The 17,158-nt window shown below is 42.7% G+C and overlaps 1 protein-coding gene across 20 annotated transcripts in view; it reads left to right on the top strand.

Moving 5' to 3' along the window:
• Positions 1 to 2,209: 2,209 nt before the first annotated feature.
• Positions 2,210 to 17,158, top strand: part of SVIL (supervillin) — a 171,999-nt gene continuing 157,050 nt past the window's right edge. For 4 of the 20 annotated variants that reach the window (XM_074405191.1, XM_074405172.1, XM_074405177.1 and 1 more), the window contains exon 1: positions 8,504 to 15,379. In XM_074405191.1, the coding sequence (XP_074261292.1) occupies positions 15,364 to 15,379 (16 nt within the window). In that variant the 5' untranslated portion in view covers positions 8,504 to 15,363. Of the gene's footprint in view, positions 2,236 to 8,501; positions 15,380 to 17,158 lie in introns of those variants that run through there. The other 16 variants (XM_074405187.1, XM_074405186.1, XM_074405182.1 and 13 more) reach the window with 7 other exon arrangements.

Genomic DNA, 17,158 nt, shown 5'->3' with positions numbered 1-17,158 from the left:
AGACAGGGTCTTTTTCTGTTGCCAGGCACCAGGCTGGAGTACAGTGATCTCAGATCACTGCAACCTCTGCCTCCCAGGTTCAAGCAATTCTTCTGCCTCCCCAGTAGCTGGGATTACAGGCATGCGCCACCATGCCCAGCTAATTTTTGAATTTTAGTAGAGACGGGGTTTCATCATGTTGGCCAGGATGGTCTCAATCTCTTGACCTTGTGATCTGCCTGTGTCAGCCTCCCATAGTGCTGGGATTATAGGCATGAGCCACCGGCCCCAGTGTTTAATTATTATCCCTGTCATCTTTTCACTTGGCCTCAGGACTGTTCTTTTAGGGAGAGGCATTGTTCTGCAGGGTTAGTTAGTAACGGGAATTTAGATCCCGCTTAGAGAGGCTTCGCATGCTGGCTGAGGCAGCTGGTGGTCCAAGAACCCTGGCACCCAGAGGCATCTGGGAGGCCCCAAGCAGCACACAGCTTTTTGTTATACTGCAGCCCAAATCTTATGGGGTTTGTGGTTTATATTGAAGTTGGTGTAGACAATTAAGATTCACTGTTCTTGGTAATAACAGGGACAGAGAGACCTAAAATTGTGAGTATTTTTGTAAACAGAGTTGTGATATTTGTTTGAGTGCATTCAACATGTCATTGGCCTTTTTTATTTTATTTTATTTACTTATTTTTTGAGACAGAGTTTTGCTCTTGTTGCCCAGGCTGAAGTGTAACGGCACAGTCTCAGTCCACTGCAACCTCCATCTCCCAGGTTCAAGCGATTCTCCTGTCTCAGCCCCCCGAGTAGCTGGGATTACAGGCATGTACCACCACGACCAGCTAATTTTGCATTTTTAGTAGAGATGGGGTTTCTCCATGTTGATCAGGCTGGTCTTGAACTCCCAACCTCAGGTGATCTGCTTGTCTTGGTCTCCCAAAGTGCTGAGATTACAGGCGTGAGCCACTGCGTCCAGCTGGCGGCCTTTTAATGTTTAAAAAAATACACATGGCCTTTTAAGAACTGGTTGTGCTTCATAGTTAATATATTTTTTTAAATTAGTGTAGACTCACCTGGTTTTTCAGTGAGGTGAGCTACTCAAGATCCACAGGAAGATAGAACCTGCCAGTTCAGAGAACTGACTTTGGCTTGAAGATAAAATATTTGGGTCATTTTCCAGCAAGTACTTCCAGCACAATGCTTTCTTCTGATGATTCATTTTCTATACTTATTGGAAGTGGTAAGAAATCCACAGAGGTTACAGTATTTGTAAACTTGTAGAGACATGTGCCATTACATCATGCTGTTTCATAGATGTGTATGTCTGTTAGTTACATTTTGGGCATTCACTATATATATGTCTGTTACTTACTTTTGGGGTATTCAGTGTCTGAGCTTTATCAATTATCGTGTGCTCTTTTTTTAGCCTAAAAAACTAAGTTAGAGAAATGTTTGCTCATCCAAGTCTGTATTATTGTATCTTATTCGGTAGACTGCCGTTGTATTTTTTTAATTTCTCTATAAAACAAGCCGAAAGACAGTGTGGACAACCTAATTGCATTTGAAATAGCTGCTGGCCAGGCCTGCTGCAACAGCTGATGAGCTGCTCCGAATTTCCAGGCTATTTCTGGTAGATGAGCTGGTATCAAGGCTCTCGAGTTCAGGCCATAAAAGGCCCGTCGCATGTCTAGTTGCTTCACTGCTCTGACCGCGTCCTCCCCAGGCTGAGGTGTCCTCGGGTTTCATGTGGATTTGTCCAGTAATGGATGGCTTCACCGGGGCCAGGTTGGGGAATTTCGGCCTCAAGGACACCAGGGGACGGAAAACTTCAAAAAGAAGACTCTTTTTATTAATATTTTGGCGTTCTTTTTGGAGAGGAACTTTTGGGATGTAGCCTTCACCTATTTCCTAAATTTGACATCCAAAAAGGCTTTTGGAAAACACCATTCTAAATTTATCCTGTTCTGAATCATCATCGCTTCTGATAGATGCAATTGTCTGTTGATATCGTGATCTTTGATTTTGTACGCTATTTGGGCTAACTTTTGAGATTGTACTTTGTGCTTAGAATTTGAAAGTAGTATTCATTGGAAAGAGACTCCAAGAAAATACTCGAAGACATCCAAAGCTGGATTCGAGGATATAACGTGTTTTTTTGTTGTTGTTGTGTTTTCTTAATTAGAAAAATAAGGAATTGCAGTGTGATTTTCTTTCCCCCTTTAACGTAGAGGAACGAAGATTATACAGAAATTCAAAGTAAGTGAAAAAAATCTTCCTGTAAATCTAAATGCAGTTTGTTGGGTTTTTTTAAGTGCCATCTGTCTGAGCATGTTTCCTGAGGATTTGTTGACTTCAATCATTGGAAAATTCCTGCCAGTGTTCGCCAGTTACTGCAGCCATTCCTATAGATACCCTTGGGCATACTTCTTGGGTTGGGAAGGATTGGACTTTCTTTTTTTTTTTAAGGCTTTACTTTATGGTACAGAAAGGTTTATTGCTAACAATTTGATTAATATAACAGTACCTTCTCTCTAAATGTTAGCACTTGAAATCTTGGCATTAAAGTATATGCACAATGCAAAGTACTTTAATAATCATAGCACAAGCATGGGGGTGGAGTTCAGAAGGGCAAGTTTTATTTCACTGCCATTATAATTCATGTAAAAATAGAAAATCACCAGTGATCCTTTTGAAAAATCTTTGTTCGGAGGTTCTTTGTCTTGGTACTCTCATTTTTCAGGGCTTGATTTATAGAACTTGGGATGTTCCAGAATTTATGAGACAAACCTCACTGTATGTTCTAGAGTTTGAACTGCATTTTATTTTTAAATTCTCCAAGAAAACAATACTGCCTCGGCTTTTTAAAGCCTGGAGACTGCTATGGTCTCTTAGTAATTTAGCTCTGTGATTTGCTTCTGCTGAAAAATAGCAGTGAACTCTAGAACATTTAAGGCTTATTTGACATGTTGCTGCTTTGAAAAAAAAATATTATTTCTTTATACCATATCAGATGAACAAGTACAGGCAGTCATTATTCTTACCAGGTAGGAAGACAGAGTATTTATAGAGAAGAACTTCATCAGTGAATACTCCAAGGGATCTGCATGGAGGTCCTGCAGCAACCCTAGGGAGCGTTTGGAAATGCATGGGGATATTTCAGATTTTCTCAATAACTTACTGGCATTTGGGAGAATGTGGTTAAGAACCTAACGTACATGGTGCAGGGGACAGTCCCATACAGCATTACCCTGGCCAAGCTGCTGGTGATATCCTCTGTGGAGTAAAACTGCAGGGTGTACCTTGACCCTCTGTCTCCAAAGCAGCACAACCAAGTGCCAGGCATACGTGGGCTGTCTCTTCTCACCACACCTGGGGATGTCTTGAGGATCCAGCCTGTCAAGTGGACACTAATCCTGTCAGAGAATTTGTCTTACAATGGAAACGTTGGAGTCTACACTCTGTGTGTGTGTGTGTGTGTGTGTGTGTGTGTGTGTGTGAGAGAGAGAGAGAGAGAGAGAGAGAGCGAGAGAGAGAGAGAATTTATTTGGTTACCTTGATCACTGGATGAGGCTGATGTTATACAAGCTATTGTAGTACATTTGGTGCCTTCCTACCTACCTTTATGTTAGTGCTTTTGGCACATTTAATTTTGCCACGTGCCTAGTCTTCAGAATGAAATTTGGCTAATGCACCCACTTGCAGTGGATGTCAGTTTGTCATTCAACAAACACTTCTTTATCTTTGCTTCTACTTTGGAGACAGATTGTTTTGTGGTAAACAGACTTCTGGAAGACTTTGGAGTTCAATTCAGAGTGAACGTCTTTGGCCGCACCTGGGGTTATTTATTTAATATTTTACAGTTGGTGAGTTGCATCCAAAGGAAAGGACCCTTGGATTTTTATAAGGAGATCTGGTGAGCTATGGCACACACGGCTCTCAGGCTGCAGGGAGAATTAGGGAGACTGAACCGCTAGAAGCCTTTTTATTGTTAGGATACAAAAGGCAGCCTTGGAGTCATCTCCCGAATCTGTAGCTGCCTGGGCGTTTAGAACACTCGTTGCAATTTTATGTTAAAGCACTGATCTCAGGGTGCCTTGCTGTGACTGGGAGTACCCCCAGATCTAACACTTTCCTGCAGTTCTGGGCTTCATTGATTTGTGACTCAACTAGGAACCCTGTGGTCACCCTTAAGTCCTCTCCCTATAGGTCCCTGAGGCCTCTGCCCTACCACCTCCCCCTGAGCCTCGCCATCTCTTACCTGGGCTACTGCTTTGCCCTTAATGGGTCTCTTGCCCCTGGTTTCTCCTGTCTGGTCCAGCCACAGAATGACCTTCCTTTACAAAGATCTCATCTTGCACTCAGCCAGGGCCAAACTCTCATCATTTCTCACTGCCGACATGCAAAAGCCTGGGCTCTGTAGCCTCCCTTTCAGGGTCTTTCATGCCCCTGGAGTTTTGTCGGCAAGTCTCCCCAAAATGTTTTCTCTTGCCCGCCAGGGAAGCAGTATCAAAGGAGATGTGCATGAAGCTTCCTCGGACATGCCTCTGGCCCTCCCGGGCCTCGACTCCAGCCTACACTCTAGGGTTGCTGTCACTAGGTGTCCTGGTGGCCCTTTTCTCAGTAGGGGGTACCCGGTGAGGCTCTGAGGTCTCAGTTCTGTCACCACCCCCAGGGTCTAGCCCAGTGCCCACTACATAGTGGGCACTCCAGAATTGTGAGTCAGTTGAATGGATTGAATTGCCGCGACCTGTGGGTTCTTCATACTGAAATCTGGCTGTGATCCACCTAGCGCCTTTGCCCTCATCCTATACTGTTCACAGTAGAAGCTGCTGGTCTATGTTACAAGTTATCTATAACAACGCAAGCAGAAAGATTCATGTTACGGTAACAAGTCTGATGGGGTTTCTGTGTACATGCTTTTGCCAACCCAGGAAATTAAGGTGTGCTGCATGAAGTCAGTCATTTCATGATTGGAACTTTGCCTACAGTGAAGCGGCTCATCTAGTGGTGCAATTTGACCTAAGTGTTTTTCCCAAACATTCAGCTTCATCTGGGGTCACACATCTCAGGAGCAATCTGCACTGCTGATCTAGGGAGCACTTTGTTGTTGGTTCAGAGATCTCTGTCCCTCGTAGAGACGCCGCCTGCTGTAGGAGCTTTTGAGAGAAGCATTCTTTTTCCTCCTAAGGTTCTTGCCCCCTTCTGAAAGTTGATCTTTTAATCCCAAACAAGTTCATAACCTCTGTCTAACTGGTTTTTGTGCAAACAGAGTAAAAGAAGTAGTTTTCATATTTGCTTTGGGATCATCGGCCTGCCCATGTCACAGCCCTGGGTATATTCGTTTCAGTCTGTATTTTCTGGGTACCTTCCCTGTGCAGAGCTGCGGGCTGGATCCTGTGGGATGCAGAAGCCTGGAGCGTATTCCCTGTCCTTGGCAAATTCTTTCCCAGAGTGTTTGGGACAGGGACATAATGGAGCTATTTGACCAGGCAGACTGGAAGGGATGAGCAATAATAACAGCCCGTCCATTATTACTGTGTGCCAGTCTTCATGCCAAGTTCTTCACTGCTACAATATATCATTTAATTATTTTTATTTTTTGAGACAGTCTTGCCTTGTCACCCAGGCTGGAGTGCAGTGGCATGATCATGGCTCACTGCAGCTTCGAACTCCTGAGCTCAAGCACTCCTCCTTCCTCGGCCTCCCAAGTAGCTGGGACTACAGGCATTCACCACTGTGCCCAGCTAATTTTTTAAAAAAAAATTGTAGAGGCAAGGGTGTCTCACTATGTTGCCCAGGCTGGCCTCGAACTCCTGGCCTCAAGCAATCCTCCCATTAAGGCCTCTCAAAGCACTGGGATTACAGGTGTGAGCCACCCTGCCCAGACTCTTAACTTTTACAGTAACCCCTAAGAAATATTAGTACAATTGTCTTCATTCTACTGAGGGAAAAACTGAGGTTTAGAAATGCTTGCCCAAGCTTGGACGCATACCATGAGGTCAGGGGAGAGCTGGATTTGAACCCAGATCTAGTTGACTTCAGTGCCCATATTCGTAAACACTACTTTAGCCACTATGGCTCAAACTTTAATACGAATCACCTGCAGTCTTGTTACTACTGCAGCGTCTTATTCAGTAGCTCTGCACTGGGCTCAGAGATTCAGCAAACAGGATCCAGGTGATGCTGATTCCTCGGTCTGAGGCCTGGCTTTGAGCCGCCTTAGGCTAATTCTTTGCCATACCCCTGATGGCAACCAGTTGGGGTGCAGGACTCGAAGCGGGTTTCCAAGGGTGTGAAGGAGTCCTTCAAGGCTCCTCCGTTGCTCTGGGCTTTTCATTCCGCCCCTTCCCGCTCTCTTCCTACACGGTTCTCTCCCTTTGGTCTTATTTTCCACTCTGCTCTTCTCCTGGCTTCTTCTCCTTGTGTTGAAAACATCCTCAAGTTTCATCCATTCTAAATAAAGCTCTCCTTGACCTCAAGCGATCACTTCTGTCCCTGCCCACTCACTCCTCAGCACCGATCAGAAGCTCTTCTGTCCTCTCCTCTTGGAGACCCTTCAAGACCTCCTGGTTTCCTTGATGTCCCTCCAGGCTCCCTGGGATGGAGCGCCTCTCCATGAGAATCTCAGGTTTAGTGAGGGTGATGGGGCTCCGACCTCCACACTCAGCATCCACAGCCTGCTGTGATCTTGAGGTCTCCTGGTGGCCTTATTTTTAAAATCATTTTCTGTCTCTTTGCTTGCTCAGCTTTTCTTTTTAGGATCCATTTAAGATTTTAAAAGAATCCCAGTTTTCCTCTTTATAAGGTGAATTGTACAACCTGTCCATTTCAGGTGGAATGCATTCATCTGGCTTTTAGAGCTGATTTTTCTGTTCGTAATTAGAAATTAACTCCCCATTAGCTGTGTGAGAATTTGTATCCTCTGTATCTGCTATTGATAGAAAAGAACCGCTGGGTTCTGGGAGAAGACCTAAAGGACTTTTTATGTTAATGCCCCTATGATTTGTGAACTGTGTTTTGGTTTCTCAGAGTCCTCTCATTTCTTTCTGGACTGTCAATTATATTCTGAGCATGGAAAGTTGGCAGATAACTTAGGCTTGGATGGATATATACAGTCATTGAATAGAAAAACCAGATTGTTATTTTTAGGTTTTTAAGATCCCACATATTTTAAATATATATTTTAAAATTTTAAGTAAATACTCTTTCATACATTCTGAAACATTATACCTAATTGATCTCGTTTAGCCAAAAATCCAAGACATATATATGTTGCAATTGCACACGTGTTACACACTCAACAAAACAAAACACTCCAGCCAAAACCCAAATGAGAGAGCAGTTGCTTTTCAGTGGCTTAAAATATATTGAATTAAGAGGTAGATTATGAAAGCTAAAATGACATTCACACATTTTAGTACTTTTGGATATAAATTTTCTTAGGAATTTTTTGAGTTAAGCTGATGGTTTAGTTTACCACGTCCTAGCTTGGTTACAAAATTCAGCTACATTTGTTTATTTTGCAATTAATCCATTCCCTTAGCAGTTGCTATTATGAAAACCAAGACATGGCATTATAATGTCTTATTATTTGTTTGCAAATATTGTGTCAGACAGCTAAACCAGCTGATGACTCCATAGGTTTGAGCCAGGTTAGAAAAAAAGGCTTGGGGATCCTGTTGAGAAACATAGCTCTCCAAATTGTGCTGATAGTCTAAATTTCCCCCAGATGTTCATTTTAGCCACACACACATAACCATTCGGCTTTATGATTTCATACATTTTTTACTGAAAGTGCTGAATATTTTAAAATTACATTATTAGATAAAATTGGCCATGGTGCTTCAGCATAGGGTGACTAAGCTTCATGGGATGTACTTTACCCAACACAGAATCCTCCCATTTGAGGTGGAATTTATGAATTTGGATTTGTATCATGTCTTCACTCCAGAGGGGTCAGGGAGCTCTCAGGCAGCCAACTATTCTTAAATATTTCAAAGGGAAATATTTGGGTATGGGGCATGGAGAACACAGTAGAGCCAAGTGATATAGGGGCCATCACAGCAAACATGGTTGGTTCATTCACTTATTCACTTACCTCCCGAAAAGTCCGAAGAAGTGTTTTCCCTGCTGTTGGTGGAGGAGGAAGATTTCATCTGGAAATTGAAAGTGTCAATGGCTAGAGGAAAAAGGAGCAGCCTTGATTTTCATTAAGAACCAGCTGTGTAACCTTGGGTAAATTCTTAACCTCTCTGAGCCTCAGTGGTCTCATTAATCAAAACGAGGGTTGAACTGGAGGATTTCTAAGGCTCCTTTTACATATTGGGATTCTGTATTCCAAAGGTTTCAGAGATTGAGGATACTCTGGTGTTCCTTGGAAAGGAGACACCTTGTATCTCATATCTAGTTCAAAGTGGGAGAGCAGGAACAAGTTGGAAATGTGTTGAGAAAGATATATATATATATATATATATATATATATATATGTATATTTTGGACAGTCTCACTTCATTGCCAGGTGCCAAGCTGGAGTGCAGTGGCGTGATCTCGACTCACTGCAACCTCTGCCTCCCGGGTTCAAGTAATTCTCCTGCCTCAGCCTCCCAAGTAGCTAGGACTAGAGGTGCTCACCACCACGCCCAACTAGTTTTTGTATTTTTAGTAGAGATGGGGTTTCACCATGTTGGCCAGGATGGTCTCAATCTCTTGACCTCGTGATCCGCCCACCTCAGCCTCCCAAAGTGCTGGGATTATAGCCACCGCGCCCAGCCAAGAAAGATGTTTTTAAAAATAAGTCCTCTCACTATCCTTGCATGTTTCTTTTGAAATATGCAGACTGTTTCTCCCTTCTGATGGCTTGGTCATCATTCTTTGTCTTTGATTCTTAGTTTTGGAAAGTTTCTGACATCTCTTCAAATTAAGCTCTCATAGTTTCTTTACTGTTCATTTAAGTATGTCCATCTTCTTTTCTCCAACCTGATTTATTCTTATCTCCGTTTGGACTTTTGCTTTTTCTCCTGATGTGAAACCCCAGTGTGGTCACAGCAAACTCACACAGGGATGCCTGAGACCGTCAGAAGCTTCCTCTTCACAGTAGGATGGGATGTGCTTGGCTTTCATTTCCCTCTACGTTGATTAGCTCACTGCCAGGGATTTATTCATTCTCAACGGTTATTTTCTGAGCACTTACTGTGTGTCAGGGACTGGTATAGGTATTGGGGAAAGAGTGGTGGAAAACAATATTCCTGCCCTTGTACGGTTTACGTTCCAATGGAAAGGTACTCAAGAACCCTGAGTGATTCTCTTGATCTTCAACCCTCCATCTGTTGTTCAAGTGCTAGGTAAATGATAAAATGTCAAATACCTACCATGGTTTCATATAGTTACTTGTGTCTGATGTAGGGGCCATAGCTGTTTGTATGTGCCTTGAGAAAACCTAAGATCTACTTTCTTGGGAAATTTTAAATATACAATACATTGCTACTAACTGTGGTCTATGCTACACCTTAGGTCTCCAGAACTTGCTCGTAACTACAAGTTGGCATCCTTTGACCAACATCTTTCCATTTTCTTTTGCCTCCAGCCCCTGGTTACCATTATTTCTGTGAGTTCAGCTTTTATGTCAAAACACTATGCTGCACACTTTAAGTATATACAATTTTCATTTGTCAATTGTACCTCAAAGCTGAAAGAAAAAAAAAAAAAAAACCCAGCATGGCTCCTAACGAAAGGAGACGCTTGTTAGGCTTAGTATCTTCCTGTGGTTTGCATTTTGTATCTTCTGAAATTCTCTCTTCCTTTAGAGTTTATACTGATAAAGTTCATATGCATTTAACAATATATATTTAATTGAAGTAAGTACAAGTCAAACCCATCTCTCTCAATTTTATTTATTTATTTATTTATTTTGAGACAGAGTCTCATTCTATCACCCAGGCTGGAGTACAGAGGTGTGATCTCAGCTCACTGCAACCTCTGCCGCCAGGTTCAAGCAATTCTCCTGCCTCAGCCTCCAGAGTAGCTGGGATTACAGGCGCCTGCCACTGTGCCTGGCTATTTTTTGTATTTTTAGTAGAGACAGGGTTTCACCATCTTGGCCAGGCTGGTCTTGAACTTCTGACCTTGTAATGCACTCGCCTCAGCCTCCCAAAGTGCTGGGATTATAGGCATGAGCCACCATGCCCGGCTGTCTCTCTCTTTTTAAAATCCATGTTCTCTCTGCCATTATAAAATTCTATCTATAACATGTTGATTCATTGCCAAGGCAAAGGTTGATGTTGATATCAAGCAACAGGTTACAGAAATAAATCACTGGATCAACTTGACTCTTTCTTACTTTCAGACCTTTATTAAACTTATCAAAAATTAAAGATAAAGGTAGTCTTACCTGAAGACTGAAATGATTTTAGAAAGACTTTAGTAACATTGGATGGACTATTGTGTATCACTAATAGTGTCAGAGAATCTAATTGAGAATGGAAACTTTTGAATATGTAATCTCTCTATGTGTTTTTTTCTTTTTAAGATGATTCACCTGGTCACTTCTATCACTGGGTGAAGCTGATTTTATACAAGCTAGAACATTAGCTGCCTTCCTGCCTACCTTTATGTTAGTAATATCTTTACATTTAATTTTGCACAAGTTGAAAGACATTGGTTGGTTCATGGGGCCATAAACATCTCAACATTTGTCCTTCACAAGATAATTATTTCATTAAAAGTAAATTACAATTTATTCAGTAGCTCTCCAGATGAAAATAATAATCATATGGTAAACGGACGCTCTAAGATTTGTGGAGAACAAATTGCTGTGGTATTTTAATGGAGAGAGTTTTCTGAGCTAATTTTTATGCATGTAATATCTCCCTGGCTAACATAAGAATGGATGAAAATTTCTACCATTAATGAGCTCAATTCTTTTTAATGAGACTGTGTTTTTACTTAAAAAAAAAAAAAAGTAACCTAAGATAGATGAAGTCAAATTGTTATTGCAGGGAAGTTGTGTTTCAAATGAGCACTGTAAATGATTTTGCTGAGCAAATGGGTTTGTTTTTTTTTTTGTTTGTTTGTTTGTTTTTGTTTTTTTTTTGAGATGGAATCTCACCCTGTTGCCCAGGCTGGAGTACAGTGGTGCAATCAATCTCAGCTCACTGCAACCGCTGCCTCCTGTCTTCAAATGGTTCTCCTGCCTCAGCCTCTTGAGTAGCTGGGATTATAGGTGCATACCACCCCACCAGACTAACTTTTGTAATTTTAGTAAAGGTGGGGTTTCGCCATGTTGACCAGGCTGGTCTTGAACTCCTGACCTCAAGTGATCTACCCACCTCAGCCTCCCAAAGTGCTGGGATTCTGGGTATAAGCCACCGTGCCTGGCCAAGCGGATGGTTTTTAAACTGGAGTCCAAGAACAAATTTTAGAATGTTAGAGTATTTCCCCAAAACTGTATGAAAAATATTAGGGTTTTTTTTTTTTTTTTTTTTTTTTTGAAAGCTCATTTAGTAAAGGAGAGCTTCCATGGTTTTCATCACTTTTCTTAAAGGGGCTGTGACTCCCAAAAAGTAAGGAACAAATGCATCTGAGGAAAAGCCACGTTCTGATTAGTTACATGTCACTTAACAACAGGGGTACATTCTGAGAAATGTGTCCTTGGGTGATTTCGTCATTCTGCAACCACCAGAGAGTGCATTTCCACACACCTAGATGGTACAGCCCACTTCACACTGGGGTCGATGGTGTAGCCATCGTAATCTTAAGGGACCAACAGAGCATAGGCAGTCCATCATTGACCAGAATGCCACTCTGTGCAAATGGCTGTGTTTCTATAGAAATGAAGATCTTAGATATGCCTGGATGGCTTCAGATAACACCCAGCTGAACCTTACAGCTCTTAATGGAGCAAGTGTCCTTGGGTGTAGAAAAACACAAGTGAGATAGTTCTCTCCTGCATTTATTTTCTACTAAAATTTAAGTGATATTTCAGAAGTGCGACAAGACTTACCTGATTCTTATTTCAAGGTAGTGATGTATGATTAAATCCACAGAATACAAAGGCAGGGATGGGCAGGGCATAGTGGTTCGTGCCTGTAATCCCAACACTTTGGGAGGCTGAGGTGGGAGGATTGCTTGAGGCCAAGAGTTCTAGACCAGTCTGGGCAATATAGTGAGGTCCCATTCTCCCACTGAAACGAGGTGAGGACAACCCATGGGGCCTGACGCAGTACTGGCCGGTAGAACCGGACAATCTGTCGACGTATTTGTTTTCAAACTGGTACTGTTCTGTTGGGTAGCCCCTAGCCACTGGTAGTAAGTACCACTGAGGAATTAAACTTTAACCTTGACTTCATTTTAATTAGTCCAGATTGCAGTGGCCCCTTGTGTTGGACAGCACAGGACAGAGGAAGTGGATTTGCACTTGGTATCTGCCTCTAGGAACTGAAGAACTGCCATGCATTACCTATTGGCCTATCCATGTAATTTGTCATACTTGGATGGCAGAGGAAAAATCTAAAATACTGTGTTTTTCAAAAGAAATGGCAGCTTATTGTATTAGGGGAAAATTTTCTGGGGATTCCTTATTTCTTTCACATATACACACACCCTGTGCAAGCATGCATACGCCTGCGCGTGCACACACACACACTGAATACAGTTCTGTAGGTGCTTTGTGTCCCACAAACATAAAATGTTCATTTCCGCATTTTGAATTGAATTGTGGATTTGAATAGCCATGCTGTGCAGACTCAGCATCGCTAATAAAGCTCCAGGTGAATGCTTCAAGCTCCCTTCGCAAGGCCGCTCTCACTGCCTTGGAGAAGCAAGGGAGCGGTTTGCATGAAGAGGGGCTGTAGTCTCTGCTGACAGCGTGCCCTTCGGCTGCGTGGTTGTTCTTATCCTAAGTTTGCGTTTTGGTTTAAGGTCATGGGGTTCTGTGAGCAATTTGTTTAAATAGTGTTTTGTTTGTTTTTGCTTTCGACGAGTTTAAACGTACAGATAGAAACTAAAGTCCTCTGGGAACCAGGTCGGTGATGTGCACGACTAGACCTTTCTGTGCTGACGGCTTGTGTGAGACCCGGTGACCCATGCCAAAGGCTCATCATTAATTCATTCCTTCCGATGATTTTGGAGTGCCTGCTCTGGCTACTAAGGATATCATGTATTTTCCTCCCAAATGTCTGCAACTCACAAACCTCTGACGGTTTAGAATGTGTGTGGAGTCGGCGGTAGGATCATAAGAAGAGACGCTGTGCTTGTCACATATACAAAGCCACTGAGATTCCCAGGGAGTTTTCTCACCTGAAAAACGAGAGATTGACCTTCAGTGTTTCTGGGGTTCTTTGCTGCTCCCAAGCCTCTGATGTTTGTGTGTATATATGTGTGTGTGCTTGTGTGTGTTTCTGTATGTGTGTTTGTGTGTGTGCATGCATGCGTGTAGTTATCTTGTCCTCATAAATATTTATTAACATGAACCCACAACAGAAGAGATTGAGAACTCTTGGGCTGTGTAGGAGTTGTGGGGCCAGAGGGTGTATTAGGATCAAGAAGGGGCCAGACTGGCTGATGGGGCCAGACCGCAGGGTCATGGACCTCCTTCGACCGTGGACCCATAGCCCAGGTGGTTTTGTGAGGTCACTTGGAAACCTGGTGAACCTGGAATCTGATTTTTAAACATGCTTGTACTTTGCAGAAAGAGGCTGTTATTTCTTATTAGAGGGATCTGTCTTTTCCGCTCTGTTATCTTTGTTTATTTTCTCATGACAGTAATGGTTCCCTCTGCACCTTGAGCTCGGCCCGCAGTGGGGTAGCCCCTGTTTCCCAAGCACATGAGCCCTCCCCACTCTGCCTCCACATCCGCGTTCTCCTCCATCTGTTCTAGAATGCCCTCCCTGCCAGCCCACTGAGCTCTCCATCCTCAGGGAACTTGCTGCTTTGGTTGGGAAATTCCCCTTGGGATTAAGCGTTCCTGCCTTCAACCTCCCACAGCACTTCCCTAGCTCAGAGCAGCCTCTCAGAACGTGCGAGACTCCTCGGGTGCAGAATAACACAGGCAAGTGAGATAGTTCTCTGCTGCATTTCTTTTCAGCTAAAAGCAAGTGATTTTTCAGAAGTGCAACAAGACTTAACTGATTCTTACATCCAGGTAGTGATCTATTACTAAATACACAGAAAACAAAGGCAGGAATGTGAGGGGCATAGTGGTAGATGCCTGTAATCCCAGTACTTTGGGAGGCCAAGGTGGGAGGATTGCTTGAAGCCAAGAGTTCAAGACCATCCAGGGCAATATAGTGAGACACCCCCCATCTCTAAAAAAAAATTTTTTAAGAATAGAAAATCAAATTTAAAAAATATATTGGCCCTCACACCTGTAATCCCAGCACTTTGGGAGGTCGAGGCGGGTAGATCACGAGGTCAGGAGTTGGAGACCAGCCTGACCAACATGGTGAAACCCCGTTTCTGATGAAAATACAAAAGAAAAATTAGCCAGGCGTGGTGGCACGTGCCTGTAATCCCAGCTACCCAGGAGGCTGAAGGACGAGGATTGCTTGAACTCAGGAGGCAGAGGTTGCAGTCAGCCAAGATCACACCATTGCACTCCAGCCTGGGTGAAAGAGTGAGACTCCATCTCAAAAAAAAAAAATTTATTTATAAAGGCAAGGATAGGCTAAGAACTATGGCTCAGGCCTGTAATCCCAAAACTTTGGGAGGCCAAGGCGGATAGATCAAGAAGTCAGAAATTCGAGACCAGCCTGGCCAACATGGTGAAACCTTACTCTACTAAAAATACAAAAAATAGCTTGGTGTGGTGGCAGACTTCTGTAATCCCAGCTACTCAGGAGGCTGAGGCAGGAGAATCATTTGATCCCGGGAGGCGGAGATTGCAGTGAGCCGAGATTCCACCATTGCGCTCCATCCAGCCTGGACGACAGGACAAGACTCCATCTCAAAAAAATTAAAAAAAGAGGCAGGGCTAATACCTTACTTCCCCTGCTTAACCCTAGCACCAAGAGTAGATGAATACACAAGTTGAATTGGATTAGGTGACTATATATCAAAAACAATTCGGCTCAGCTGTTGCGCTGAATGAACGTTTTTAAAATAACCAGCACAGTTGACTATCCGAGTTGCCACCTGACCTTATTTGGTTTGTCAGAGGGTGGGTGAATATTTAGGGACACTATAAGGGGAGTCCTCTCCTTCCTCTCCCACCTCTCTCCTGTTACTCTCTCTCCCCCTTTCCCTTCCTCTCTTTTCCTTTCTTCTCCGTCTTTTCTTTTCCTTCCTTTTCTTTCTCTTTTCTTCTCTTCTTTCCTTTTCATCTCTTCCCATATTCTCTTTTTCTCTTATTCTCTTTCTGTCTCTCCCCTTTCATCTTCAGGACCTCACAACATGGCCACGGATATCTGTAAGTCTGACTGATTTTAATGTGTGTGCAATGATAATTTTTGAAACATACATAATATGTACATCATTTGTCTCCATTTACACAGTCCTGATGGCTTTTGTAATTTTGCTAATACTAAAATAATTTTTTCAGTATGATTATAATCTGAAACATGAATTCTGATTTCTAGGCTTCATGATACCTTATGGAATGAGGCTGTTATTTCTTCTTAGAATTGGTCGTGTCTTCTGCTATCTTTGTTTATATGTGTATTATACCTGTATGTGTACATATGTATGAGTAACATCCAAAAAAATCTACATTAAAAAAAATGTAGCTTGCAATCATCTTTTTAAAAATGCATTTGTCATAATATTTTTTAAAACAGAGTTTGTAGTGAGAAAATGAGTACACGACAATCTAGTTTAATTTTAGTAGAGCAAAAATTAAAATCAAACCTCAGCTTCTGCTTTGGTGTTTGTTAGCTCAAATGTAAAATTAGAAATGTGGTAATTATTTGGCAGTTTTGGCTTTGTCAGGGAAACCATATCATATTGTACGTGTGTGTGCTGGCCTTTAAAAATAGACATTGCCATGAAGCTCATCATCTATATTCATGGCCGACTCCTGGAAGTGATGGGCTCTGGAAAGCAGGACTGTGTGTTTGACTCTTAAGCTTCCAGGCAGCTCTCAGCTTTGGTTCCCTTCAGTCCATCTGTGGTCAAAGCTCTTTTGTTTTCAAAGCTAACTGCCGAAGAGTAAACACTCTTGACCCTGAACGTAAATATTTGTCATACGTCTGGTTAGTTTTAGTTTTAACCGAACAAAATCATTTTGGCAGAAGACTCATTAAAGTTTGACAGCCCGACAAATTGCACAAAATCCTGACCTTTCCATCCCTGGTTTTCCTCACAGGCATGCACAGTGAGTCACAATCCATTTAAAAACATTTCTTCTCTGGGACTGAAAATCTCCTAAAAAGTATATTCTTCAGCAAACAAAGTATCTCATCGGTATAAACATGGATGACAAGGAAAATAAAAATTTTTTGCACATACTGTCTTCTGTCAGTCCTCTAAGAAATTCAGAGAGGACGGTTAATTTTCACATTTTCCAGTTTAAATTCTAGAGCCCCGGGCCATGGTCATGGTTTGTCCTGTGTTTGATTATCTTTCTGTTCAGGAGTTTGTTACTGGGCTACTTTAGACAAAGCTACCTGGATCTTGAGTTGCCACTTTTAGCCCAAAATCCCCTTCCTCCCTGCCTGTCGAGCAGTGGAGCACTCGGTGGCCACACTGGCTCTCTGTGTTAAGATGGTTGCTGAAAATTAGCTGTTTACAGTGGCCTATGCCTGTAGTCCCACCTATTCAGGAGGCTGAGTGGGCCGGAATCCCTTGAGTCCAGGAGTTTGAGGCTGCAGTGAGCTATGATTGTGCCACTGCATTCCAGCCTGGGTGACAAAGCAAGACCCTGCCTCAAAAAAAAAAGTGTCTGTGGAAAGAGCTTATTTGTAACATGAAAGGGAAGAGGTAGCTCAGGGTTTGGGGCAGAGCCTGTTGCCTCTGAAAAGACCCAGCAATTCTTGGGGGACTGCTTGGACCCTTGTATCTGGATAGTCATCACATATGAGTCGAAAAAAGGCATTTGGGCTTTGAAGGTGGTGGAGAGCGTCCGTGCTGCGCCAGGCATGGCAGGTCTGTGTGAGAAGCAGAGCTTAGGAAGGCTGGGGTCTGAACAGGCTTTGACTTTTGCTTTGTGCAACTAGTAATCCAGAAAAATCCCGCCTGAGGCCCCGGAGGC

The sequence above is a fragment of the Saimiri boliviensis genome, chromosome 8 (genome assembly GCF_048565385.1).
Source record: "Saimiri boliviensis isolate mSaiBol1 chromosome 8, mSaiBol1.pri, whole genome shotgun sequence".
NCBI lineage: Eukaryota > Metazoa > Chordata > Mammalia > Primates > Cebidae > Saimiri > Saimiri boliviensis.
Note: the sequence above shows the minus strand (reverse complement) of the source record. Positions and strands in the feature narration are given on the sequence as shown.